Raw genomic sequence first — 13614 nt, 5'->3', positions numbered from 1 at the left:
TAGGTTTCAAAAGAGTCACCGCAGATGACAATGAGAGACTCCATCTTATGCGTGGAGGATATTCACATACCTCGAGTCGAAGATCCCATGTGTATGGAAGAGGGAGTGGACTCTTACTAAAAGGAAGATCTTAGTCACAGAAATGGTAAATTTATCTAGTTCTTACATCTCTTTCCCGTCTGTTTTCATTTGGGGTGCCAAGACCCCTTCCAAGGTTCAGTTCTTTACTTGGCTAGTTTTGCTTGATAGACTTCCCGTGCTTGACAATTTAATTCATAGGGGATTTGTAACTCCAAACTTTTGTTTTCTTTGCAATGCGTCAGGGGAATCAGTGGACCGCATCTTATTACATTGTAGTTTTACTTCAACTATTTGGGCCCACTTTTTCAATCTTTTTAGAGTGAGTTGGGTCCACCATATTTCGATAACTTCTCTATTTTTATGTTGGGATCTTAACTTATTTTTAGGGAGAACATAAACCTTATGGAAGCTCTTACCTTTCGCAATTACTTGGGGGCAATGTTATCAAAGAGCATATGGCATATTTAGTCGCATATTGCACAAAATATTTTTTATTTCAAAAAAATAAACAAAAACAGTAAAAAAAAAGAAAAAAAAAGGGGAAATGTTTAAAAAACCAAAAAAATATAAGAAAATAAAAAAAATATAATAATATATTTGGATTTTGGATAGCACTCATTATTCAATTGAATAAAATTGATTACATTTAGTCATTTATTAACAAGAATAAAATAACTCAAGAAGCTAAATAGTCAATAATATATAAACTATTTATGATACGAAGGTGGCCTACTTTAATTATCAAGTCTAGTTCTAGATAATTAAAGCGGATTCTGCTTTAATAGTTTATTCACTGGATACTATGATCTTATGTTAGAATGCATAAACTCAATATTTTGAAAAAATAAAGTAAAAATAGGATTTAAAGAAAATATATGCATGTGAAAAAAAAAAAGAAATAGCTTAGAATAATGCATGAATAGGGGGTGGAAATAGAGTAGTTGTTGAACATAGATTAAAAAACACTTGAATTTAATGCTCCAATAGTCAACTCATTGCCCATTGGAGTAATATGCTATCACATACTATATATGCCATCGCATAGTTTTGTATGTCATGGTATAATGAACCAGAAACCCTAAACCGCATATGCCATCATGGTATATGAGATGTACATAGTTTTGTATGTCATGGTATAATGAACTAGAAACCCTAAACCACATGCCATCATGGTATATGAGATGTACGCATAGAAAATAGCATATGCAATCACATATGCGCAAATACGATCACATTTGACAACACTGCTTGGGAGTTATGGTTGGAGAGGAATAAAAGAGTTTTCAAAGATGAAATGATGTCGTGTCATGAGCTTGTGATTAACATTCTTGGGTGGTTGTTTTTTTTGGACTAAGATAGCTCCTGATTTTAAAGGGGTATTTTTCAAAAGACTTTGTATTTAGATGAGATTTGTTGTTTGGTTCTTAGTTTTGGTTGGTCACCTTGACTAATCCATTGTATCTTGTTCTTTTGCTCAATAAAGTTTATACTTATAAAAAAAGTGACATCATGGAGACTCCACGTTGGAAAGATGCCTATAGGTTGTGTGCATTCACTAGAGGCGAACTTTCTTAGCTTGGGAGAGTTGATGAGGACATATGAGATCATGAATTATTTTGGCTTATGCTTAGAAGAGTCTTTCTTAGTTATTAGAGTTAGTATTTAGACTTATTTTTAGTTTTTTTAGTCAATAACCACATTATAGATGTTTGGGGGCAATTTGGTAATGTTATCATGTCTTTCTAGGGAGTTTTTATAGGTTGAAAATTCAAGGGAGATAAAGTTACATGATTGGGACGTAGATGGTATTTTTGATTTTATTACATTTAAGTTCTTTTAAGTTTTATTTACAACTATTAGATCTTATTAAGTTAGTTGGATGGTTGAAATTAGATTTAAGATTTAGAAAAATTTATAAATAGATGTTTAGTGTTTTAATTTTTCCCTAATGAATGAATGAAGGAAATTACAGGTGCTAAAGCTTTTGGGAATGGAGTTGATGGTGTGAAGCCATGGTTGCCTTGGTGTGAAGCCAAGAACTTGATCAATGACCTTTAGTGTCATTCCTAGGTAAGAGATCACTTATCTGAGCTCTCTTACCTCATTTTCTTTTCTTTATTTTTTCTATTTATCTTAACATCATGCCTTGTTGCCATTTAAAATACAACACGCTTTGTGCCGGCCGAACTATCAACTTCCACCAAAAAAATTGATCATACCTTTCCTAAATCTCAAGCAATATTTGTTGCCCACAAAATACAACACCTATAGTGCTAATCAAACATTTTCTTTAGACCTCAAAACCTACCTAAAATCCCTTTAAATCCAGTCCAAACTTTTCCATAAACTATGCTGCCCACATACCCTAGTTTAGTTATTTAAGAACCTAAAATAGAAAGTGTCAATCCTAAGCTATCAGAAGTTCAATCTTCCATTGGTATCCTTTTGTTTTAATAATCTAAAGAGTTTTCTTTGTGAGAATGTGATTGGTTTTAGGATTTCGATTTCAATTACATGTTAGACTTCTTTATCTCATGTGATTGCATAAGCTAAGATTTATGTTTGAGTTGTTTACTTAATTTAATCTTTGTCTCAAACTCATCATTTTAGGTTAGGTATCACCGTCTTGCATCAATTATTCTGAGCCTGATATGCTCCGTGGATGTTTCCCCAACTTGTTTGTACCACATAATGTTTTCTCTATTCTGTTTAAATAATTATTTCTGGTGTTACATTTGCACACATTGAAATCGGTTAATTACAACCAATTTACCCCCTTCTTGATCCCAATGAAGTTAACATTTAAGCTAGGACTTTATTAAATAAAATTTAGAGAATAAGATGCACTATATTAAGATGCATGAGATACACTGTATCATTGTTAGTGTATCTCATTACAAATGGAAGATTGTGATGAGGGATATTCTAGAATATATATTAATATTTAGAATATATCAATTGCAATATTCTAGAATATTTATATAAGGTAGTTTTCATATATCTTGGTTGATGTAATGTTTATAAAGACCCTATTGGGGCTTTTGTAATATTCATCCAAGAATTATCAATAAAATTCAGAATTTTTACATGGTATCAGAGCTCAAGCTCCATTGAGCACATCGATCTTCGTGCAATGTTCTTCGGCGATGGCGGTGACCTTAATCATTTTGTTTATGTTATTAGTATTTTTTTTTCAATAAAAATACCATCTTTCTCTATGTTTTGGACCTAGATATCTTTTATTTTTTTCTCTGCTATTATTTTAGGATTTTTGTTTTTCCAATAAAAATCACAACTCTTTCTATATTTCTACAAATCTCCCAATTTCACACATTTATGTTACATGATCTCATTTTTTTCCCTATTTAAAATTTTTTCCAATGAGAGTTCTTTCATTTAAATGGTATAATCCTATATTTTTATGCTGTTAGGAGAGATCATGATAGATCTGGTCTAATAAGCCATCGGCTCCGAAAAATTCAAAAAGAACGGGATGCGACAGTGATGGACTTCATAAACAGATGGTGACCACCAGCAAACACGATTGATACTTCAACGATTAATGAACATATAATATGAGATCAAGTAATTATTCAATAAAATCAATTGCATATTCCTTTTTCAAAGGACCACGCAATTGCGGGAGGATGTTAGAGGATAAGATGCACTGTATTAAGATGCATGAGATACACTGTATCATTGTTAGTGTATCTCATCACAAATGAGAGGTTGTGATGAAGGATATTCTAGAATAGGTATTGTATTTTGAATATATCAATTACGATATTCTAGAATATTTATGTTAGGTAGTTTTCATATATCTTGATTGATGTAATGTCTATAAATACTCTATTGGAGTTTTTATAATATTTATCCAAGAATTATCAATAAAATTTAGAATTTCTACATCTTGATCCCAACGAAGTTAACATTTAAGTTATGATTTTATTAAATAAAATTGTATGTCTGTTTGCATTAACTTCTTCAAGTGCTTCTGACTCTTATGGGGAGCTAGAAGTATTTACGCTTATATTTAGATTAAGTAATAGTTGGATAACCAACTCTTGTGGGAGAGTTAAAATGATATTTTTGAGAGAACTACCTTAAGAGATACTTCTCAAATTTGGTCTCGCGGGAGTACTAAATTCACTTCATTTTTTATGTTTATTTTCAAGTATGCCCCTAAAAAATTTCATAATTACTTTTTTACCCTTCCAGGTTTCGTTCGGACTTTTCTAGTTTTCCCTTCTCTTCTCCGTCTCTAACACGAACTCCTCTCAATCTCAATCTGCTAAAGCTCGACAACATCTCCAACACCGATCGAAATCAAAGTCTAAAAATTGGTAAGTTTTTTTGAAACCCCAATTTCTGAAATCCTTCTCCATCTTCATCGCTATCGCTCTCTCAGTTCTTTTCGTACTTCTCCAGCGAACTCCTCTCTGCTGATGGAATCGATCGTTTACCTTTATCTCACAGATTGAAATCTGATCATTGTTTCACCATTATCAAGGGTCTGAATATCTCCAACACAGATCGAAATCTTGCACCCTCCAAGATCGAACACGAATTCCTCTCCGTAAGTTTTATGGAAACCGTATTTTGATCGTTTTGATTGATAATGGTCTGAACATCTCTAACAAAAAGGGAAATTTGAATATCTTCAATTTTAGTTCGTTTAGTTCATTTTCTAAGGTCATTTTCCCTCAATTAAATAAAAGGATAAAATCTTATGAAACGGTATTTTCCATTTGCATGAGTATAAATGTATGCTTAGGGCCTTTTGGAAAACTAAAAAACATGGTCAAGCAAGATCATCTATGGTATGCACTCTTAAAACCTTGTTTGATGATGGTGGAGCCCAGAATATTGGACCTTAGAACTAGGATTTGGACCTTCAAAATGGTTCAATTCTTTTTGGTCCAACTAGAAAAAAACAGAGATTAGTTCCATCTTAAAGTAGATGTTTTAAAAGTCAAAATCCGACTTCTTGGATAGTGGATACCCATAGTAGAATCAATGAGATAGTTTTTTTGATTAATTTGAATGTCTTAAAATTTTAGCACATCTGACCTGAATCCCTTGCCATGAAACACTTTCGGATTCGACCATAAGCTGTAGTTGATATTGTTGAGCATGGGGAAATACTATTATAGATGCCAAATAGATTGTGTTTGCCTAAATACACTATTAGACCTAAATACACCATTAGAAAGGTTTAACTTTTGTATTTTTCTTTAATTTTCAAAATAGATTGTGTTGGTTATTTTCTTGTTAATTCATTGTGTCAAAATCACTCTTTTGTTCCCATTCCAGTATGTAAATCTTCAAATGAAATAGAAGTTCTTAACACTATGATTGTTTTTTATATCCAAAACACATGTTTTTGAATGGAGACAATATTTACTCTCTATATGGGAAATAATTTTATTGTTAATTCATTGTGTCAAAATCACCATTTTTTCTTGATTCCTAAACCCATGCATTGGGTACATTTGTATAGATGCTTCACTGCATTTTGATATATGTGTCATAGACATAATATCTGTAGTGACTATTAGGGTATACTTGACTGGTGGCATTAACAGTCATACTGCTTGATCAGTAAATAATGTCTTCGGGGTAATAAGTTGGATGAATTGATCCGTATACTATGCTTTCATAGTTACTGCTAATACATGATTAAGTCTTCTTGTTGGACACTCTTTAGAGGATAGGATGTTTTTTCCCCATTAGTGAAATTAATAGTACTTTAGTATGACTCTATTTTTGCTTTTACTAAGTTATGTTCTTTATTTATTTTTGCTTCTCAAAATATAGCTGTCATGTTTTTATACAGGTTTTATTTTTCATATGTCCAATATTTAGGGGAGGTTTTGTTGATTTTTTAAAAAAAAGGAAGTATATTTTGAGTTTAAAATGATGTTATAATATTTTTATTGAATAAAAATAGTAGTTGTTACTTTTTTGGAGCATAAGTTGTTTAGTTATATTGTTAAAAACAGTAATTGTTACATATAAGGGCATTCTGGTCATTTTAACAAAATCCAGAATAGTTCCCAAACACAAATCTCTCTCAGAAGTACTTCTGACAGTACTTCTCAAAACCTGCATCCAAACACACAACAGTTATCCACCTACTCTAGACAGTACTTCCGGGAGTACTTATGTTCTAAGTACTTCTGGCTCCTGTATCCACACGGGCCCTTAAATACTGAACACTAGAATAAGTGAAATAAATTTTTGCGTGATCATGTCAATTATAAAATATTAATCTCCTTTATGGCACCTAATTCTCGACTTAAAGTCCACAATCCACACCTTCGATTGTGATCCCTAAGTAATGTATTACTCTGACAAAGTTCTTCTGCAGTTGTACCATCCTCCGACGGTGTGTGCGTGGTAGTGATTCCCTCGAGGTAAAGTATTTAAGCACTTACCCTTCGAAACTTGAAACCTCCAACAACTTTCTCTCACAATGGGTCACAACAAGCCCAGGCGATATAAAAGCCACTACTCTTCTCACAATCGAGGGCAATCTAGCAATTTTCGAGGTCCTCCAGGGTAATTTCATCCCTTTTCTTCCCAAGTTGTGACTTTGATTGGAAAGCGTAGGTTGTAATACCTGAATTGTATTTATTTATTAGGTATTTGATAAAATGCTTATGTTATTGCACTTCTGCAGAGAAGACGATCATGAAGAATCTCTCCCAACTGATCAAGGTATTTGACCACTGAACAAAACTTTTGATTATGTTTATGGTGAAATGTTGTTTAATTTGGATCTCAAGGAACTTGGAGATTGTCCCAGTAGCAAATTTGACAAATTTTTGCTTCACAATTACTAAAATTGAAAACCGATAGCAATGATTTTCTTGTTAATATTAGGTTCATAATATATGAATTAAGTCATTAATCTGACTAAGTTGAACCAATCTTCTTAATGTAGCAGCGGCACCCCATTTTTGGTAAAAAGTGCCATATTGGGGGACTCATGGACATTGATATTAAGTAAAAAAATGTCAACCTATTGTTCTTTATACTTTTGGCGGTATTTACAAACAAATTTGTAAATTCCAATGTTGATTCTTCAAACATGTCCAGATCTGAAGCTTTTTGGCGGTAATCATATCCAACACGGATATCGATGAAAAAAATCATATCCAACACGGATGTACCTATGTCTGAAATACTAACTTGGTGAGTCTCCTAATGTTGGTAATGGTGGGTCGGCTAGTTAGTATCTGTCACCAAAATTTCTATCCCACCAAGTACTATCGATCAGTTTTTTGGAGCATGTAAGTGCTCGCTTTGTTTCTTTGGTGTCTCACTAAATTAGGTTTAGGTGTTCTCGTTTTTGTGTCCTACAAAGTTGAAAATTCACCTTATAGTTTGGAGTAAAAATGCATCCAAAGTTGCTAGCCCACCAACTACTGTCAATCAGTTTGTTGGAGCATGTCAGTGCCCGCTTCCTTTCTTCGGTGGGTCACTAAATTAGGTTTTTGTATTCTTATTTGAAGTTCCCTCCTTGTTCCTACAAAGTTGAAAATTCAGCTTGTAATTCCAGGTAAAGTTGCATCCTAGTAGAACCCACTCCTTGCTTGATTTGTATTGTTGCTTTTGCTTTACCATTTTCTCTGAAAAGTTAGCCAATAGAATGAAAATTTAACAAGTTTCTTGCAGATGCTCCAAATGAAGAGGAGGAAAGTTTGGTTCCAAAAGTTCAGCTTGCCATGTGGGTATGTCTTTTAGAATGACGATAAATCAGAATAATTAAATAAGTTATTACACTACATACACATGGTCCACATGTTTATTGCTTTTGGGTCTCATGTTTTGTATCGATAAACCACCACTTGTGTTTGATAGAGCTGAAAATTAAAATTTATATAAAAAAAAACTATACCACGCTGGCTATACTGCTGGCTATGAAATTTATTGGTTATTGAGAAGTTGGTGGTTGATTGAGCCGTTCAGTACATCTGATAAGTGTGATATCTTAATATCACTAATAAGAGAGGTGGCCCATTGATTGATTAGTTTGTGAAACATGTGTATGTAGAGACTCAATAGTTAATATAAAAGCCCCACACCTAAAATCCATTAACCAAAGTAATGCACAATCATGAGTAAACTCTAGACTGATACTCTGGTGTTGTTCAGGATTTTGGACAGTGTGATGCAAAAAGATGTACTGGGCGTAAGCTTTCAAGATTCAAATTGTTGAAGGAAAGTATCTAATTTACGAGAATGTCATAAATTCTATCTGGTTTTAGTTGTTTCCTTGTTTATTTGTCTTGCTCCAATGGTTTAATCACTTTTTTTTCTTCTTTATTTTATTTATTTATTTTATTTTCATGCAATATTGGCAAGAGCTCTTTCATTATGTTCTGGTCTCTTGGGGGCGTTAGGGCATTCGTGTGAAACCAACCGTTGAAATCTCGTAAGTATTTGGAAGTATAGATTAGCTGGCCAGGGCTTGAGAGAAGGATGGTGGACACAGATGTTCTTGTAGGCTAATATCTTCTATTTTTATTCTCATTTATTTACTTATACTTCTTTCTCCTTTTTCTTTGCCCATTTTCTTCATTATTATTTATTCCATTAATTTACATCTTTGTGTCGGTGCAATGCCATTGCTGGTTGAAGGATTTTTATTTTGTATCTGTAAGAAAGCAAATCATTTGTGCGAAAAAACTATTTAGTTGTCAAGGTCTTAAGATCCGTGCATAGAAATAGAAAGATAGAGAGAGAGAGAGACAAGGGAAACTTTCCATTTTATGAAGTTCATACAGGGAAACAGACAACTATGTCCTTGGACCATGGTGGCCAATCTAGTAATAGTGATTATGGTGCAAGCAATCAATATATTACAAATAGGAAATACAATAAATATACTTCTTGTTAGTGTGCTTTTATGCAAAGTCTGGAAGTGCTAAGAAGTCAGAAAGTTGGCAGTTTTATGGTGATGAGATCATAATCCAATATGGAGTACAATCAGAATTTCCTCCCCTTGTTCTCACAATTCTTCTCGATATTTATAAAATTATTGCTTGGATTTGGATGAGTTGTTGCTTGCTGATATTTTGTGGATTCTTGTAACGCTCTGTTGAATTGTAGATGATCTTGCTAATTATGCATGCAAATCTGACTTGATTAATCTTAGTTGCAATTTACTCCCATTGCCATTTCATTTTGAACTGTGGCTGTTGCTTTGGTTTTGTGCCATGGGTCCTCGGTCTGAGTTTTGTGATTTGTTTCTCGGCTATGCAAGATATTTAACCAGCCCATTTTACTAAGTCAACTGAAAGAATTCTGGAGTTCAGCTCAGCTAGGCCTAATGATTGCTTCACTTTCCATCAAGTATGTTTTTCGAGCTTGGTGTTCGCTCAGATCTTGGATTTGAAATTTCCGACTCCCAAGATTAGGCTTATTTTTGAGTTACAGTTCTGAATAGTTGGGATAGTTACTGTGGCCTCAGTGACACATCTACCGTTCATATTTGTGAGCTATATTGCGCTTCTACATAAATTGTGGCTAAAAATGGGTGACATTCAGAAATTGTTTCTGCAATGAGACACGAGAGCGGTATTTTTATCACCGTGGATCATCATGGTGAAAGTGAACTTTGCTGTGGTGAGTGAATGGTAGGAAGGTGATACCTTGCACTATACCTAGGGAGTGTTAATGTTTCTCAAACAGTCACAGAGAGAGATAATCTTTTGTGTTTCTCTTAGGAAAAATTGAAAGACAGCTTAAGAAATGCTAGATGTAGCCACCAATTGCACCAGTCCAACAAAAACTAAGAGTAGAAAGTGTTGTGTTGGTTCCATTTACATAGTTTCTAAACATATCTTTCTTTGTCTCCCTAATCCGCTTGCATACCCAAAGAGGGAACTGAGACGAGCAGACTGAGTTGCTATAAAAATTATTTGTAAGTTGACTGAGATCTGGAGTAGGTGGTCGAGGGTTTCTCACCACAGAGAGTTTTTACATTGGAAATATAACTTAAAAAGCGAATCTGGGGAGCTCATAGCAATTCTTGATCTATATATCTCTTGACTGTATTGCAACTGAATTCTATGTTTCTTTAGTTGAGTTTCGAAAGGCAAGCTTTTATCCCACCATGAAATTGAGCTGACTTCTACAGCTTATTGTACTTCATTACCAACATCGACAAATATTTCATAAAGACTTGGCTAATGCATTCCTTTTACTTGTTACTAGTCCTAATAACTGCAACATATTTGGTCATGCAGGAGCTGCGTGTGAGTAATGGTTTTGGGGGAATTGTATTGAGGTATGCCCAAGTCTTTAGCTATGTTACATTTTTGGTGGAATATTTCATTTGGTGCCTGATGGAGATTACAAGACCTATTTTCTGCATTGATGTATAGTGTATAAATATCCTTGTTTTCAACATCTTTCATTTACCGTCGATCTTTAGTGCAAGATGAAATTATTTCCTATTTCTTCTATTAGTTAGTTGCTTAGCTAGTCCTAGTTTATTACTAGGATGATGGGTGTATATTTAGGCAAAAATGAAGTTGAGGGATCCAAAAGGGCAAGAGGGAGGCTGACAATGACATTGATGTAGGTAGTAAGAAAGGATATGAAGGTACATAACTTGATTGAAGATATATACCCTCTCCCCCATGTACTTAGAACACATGCAGCTAGAGACTTCTGGGAACAATCCAATCATTGGATTTTGCCTAGGGTGTCAAACTGATTAATGATTCCATTGGATAAATGAACACAAAATTCTTCCATAAAAGGGTCAATTCCCGGAGAAGGATCGATAACATAAGAAGGTTGGAAATCAATGGGGAATGTATCAAAGGGGAGGAGAGGATTAGGAGGGTGTAGTGGAGTTTTATAGGAAGTTGTACAAGGAAGAACATGAACATTGCTTTCTTTTGGAGTTGTTGGAATTTGGTTCCGTATGTTAGAGCAATAGTGATGTTAGACGATGAGGGGAGATAAAAAAATTTGGGGGTTTAGGGAATTTGGTTTAGGACTGGGGTAACAATTGCAAAATGTTTCCAATTAAAACATTTTGAAATTACAAGGTTGAGTATATTTGGATTAGGGGAAGGTTTAGGGTAGATTAAGGATTTGAGATTGGGTTTACGATTTGGGTTAGGATAGGGTAAACCCAAAAAGTACAATGAAAATTTTATTTCAATTATTGTAGGATAGAGAAGATGGTTAAGATTTGGAAAAGAGATTAATGAAATAAGGATTGAAGAAAATTAGAAAAGATTAAGGGTAGAATAAAATGGGTTAAAGAATGGTTAAATGTTAAAAGAAAGGATAAAGGGTTAAAGATTTATAGGATAATGATTAAGGATTGAGGTTTCTAGGTTTCAGAATCAAGAATATCAAGAACAAGGAACTAAAAGAAAATAAAGAAAATAAAAGAATAAAAAATAAAAATAAAGGTTAGAAAGAAAAAAAAGAGAGATGAAGGGATAGAAAGATAGAACATTGGAATCGCACAAAGGATTTCTTGGAATCACACTAAGAATGGTGGAGAACTCACTTCACTCCATGGAAGGAAACTCATTCTTTATTCATTAAATCTTCATTTATTAATAAAAAAAACCCTAGTACAATCTATATAAAGAAAATAAATCAAGAATCCTAGTCAAACTAAAATACCAAATAAATAATATTAATTTTCGTTGCTTTCTCTCTCCTAAATTTTCAACTCTAATAAACTTAAATAAAAGACAAACTAAAGATACTAAACTGCCCTTAAATATTATACTAAGCCATGGATCAATAAACACATCAAAATAAGCCCAAAAAATATAAAATTAAAGCGTTGAAACTGAAATCTAAATAAAATTGAAAATCTACTCGTTAAGATTTGATGTCTCCATCCCATAGGTTTGGCTGGAGAGGCGCATTGAGATTGATGTGGTTTTACAAGCCGTGTATGATATAAGTAGCGAAAAAGCACTAGGGCCAGATGGATTCCCAATGGCTTTCTTAAGAGTTGGTGGGATACAACTAGTGATTATTCATGAAAGTTTCAAGGACCTTCAGGAAAATAATTTTTTGGATTATGGTTTAAACAATCTTTTGTGGCATTTATACCAAATAAGGCAGGAGCAGTGGACATAGTAGATTTCCATTGGTGGGCTTTACATATAAAATCATTCTAAGGTCCCGTCTTCTAGATTGAAGGAAGTCATCCACTATATAAAAAGTATGGAGAAAGGCGCCTTAGTCAAAGGCAGGCACATTCTTGATGGAGTCTTGATTGCAAGCAAATTCATAGATTCAAGGTTGAGTGGGGGAAATCCAGGGTTGATGTGCAAGATAGACATATGATTACATGATTGGGGTTTTTTGAGGTACATGATGCATCATATGCAGTGTTTTAAAGTTCCTAAGGCTCATTTGAGGCATTTTGGGTTGTTGAGGTGAGGCACAAGCCTCAAGGCGTAAGCCTCGACAATACAAATTTATTAAAATAAATCGTAAAAAATATATAAAATCATAATAAATTCATAAAAGATTAAAAATATGAGCAATTTAGCTATTGATTTTTGTAATTTACTTTGCGGTTGATAATCTGAGCTTCTATTACTATCAATATCATTGTCAAAAGACTAAAATCTCAAAAGTTAACAAGTAAACAACCATCAAACTCCAACTAAATATTAAATAGTAGCATTGTAGTAATATAGCATCATTAGTAGATTATATTTTAGGTTTTAACAAGATAAAAAATACCAACGAAGTTTTAGACCGTATAGACTAAAAAAGAAATAAGACAAGTAAAAATCATCTCTATCATCTGTATTTTTTTATAGGTATCTCCATCATCTCCATCATCTTCACCAATAGGGTTCCCCAAAGAGCTATCATGATATCTAATTCCTTAGCGGTCACACCCAAACGCGTGACTTTAATTAAAACATGTTAAGTTCAATTTTTTTTTCTCACATAATATGATTTCTAACGAAAATTTCATACAATAAGCATTGAAAGGTCCTTTACTCAAAGTGTTTCATAATTGAATTTCAACAGTTGGCAGAAAATAATTTTATTGGTTCATCAAGACAACTCATAATGATGCATGTCATATACTGTTGGAATCATAATTTAACAATTTTCTTCAAATAAAATATAAAACAAATACATTTTAGTAGAAATTATTGAAGTAATTTAAAGATTTAACGGACCAATGTGTGCTGTCCTCCTGACGATAGAACTATCACATTTTAAAGATGAGGTTGCTGTGGGCAGTACACATGTTATTTTTAAAAACGGCCAAAATTGTTAAATAGGTGACTTTTAAATCTTAAACTTTCTTGTTTTAGAGAAATTTTGATTTGGACCGTAAGTGGGTGAAAAATGGATTTCAAATTGGGTCAAACATAAATTTTTGCAAAACTGGTTTTTTTGTAATCGTAATAAAAAATTCATAACTTTTAAACCATATATCTATTTTTCGCAAACCATAGCAACTTAGATTCGTATTTTCGACCACTAGCCAACCCAATATAGGTTTTAGACTCT

General features: G+C 33.3%; 1 protein-coding gene across 5 annotated transcripts in view; it reads left to right on the top strand.

Moving 5' to 3' along the window:
• The first annotated feature begins 4266 nt into the window (after positions 1-4266).
• LOC147396596 (RNase L inhibitor protein-like protein) overlaps positions 4267-13614 on the top strand; it is a 34583-nt gene continuing 25235 nt past the window's right edge. The window contains exons 1-8 of one of the 5 annotated variants that reach the window (XM_086451525.1): positions 4267-4424; positions 4510-4657; positions 6452-6497; positions 6577-6642; positions 6764-6801; positions 7752-7817; positions 8242-8309; positions 10340-10378. In XM_086451525.1, the coding sequence (XP_086307651.1) occupies positions 6775-6801; positions 7752-7817; positions 8242-8309; positions 10340-10378 (200 nt within the window). In that variant the 5' untranslated portion in view covers positions 4267-4424; positions 4510-4657; positions 6452-6497; positions 6577-6642; positions 6764-6774. Of the gene's footprint in view, positions 4425-4509; positions 4658-6440; positions 6643-6763; positions 6802-7751; positions 7818-8241; positions 8310-10339; positions 10379-13614 lie in introns of all 5 variants that reach the window. The other 4 variants (XM_086451520.1, XM_086451523.1, XM_086451522.1 and 1 more) reach the window with 4 other exon arrangements.

Source organism: Akebia trifoliata, chromosome 8 (assembly GCF_017979445.1).
Source record: "Akebia trifoliata isolate Shusen 1 chromosome 8, ASM1797944v1, whole genome shotgun sequence".
Lineage (NCBI taxonomy): Eukaryota > Viridiplantae > Streptophyta > Magnoliopsida > Ranunculales > Lardizabalaceae > Akebia > Akebia trifoliata.
This window is presented reverse-complemented; position numbering and strand designations above follow the sequence as displayed.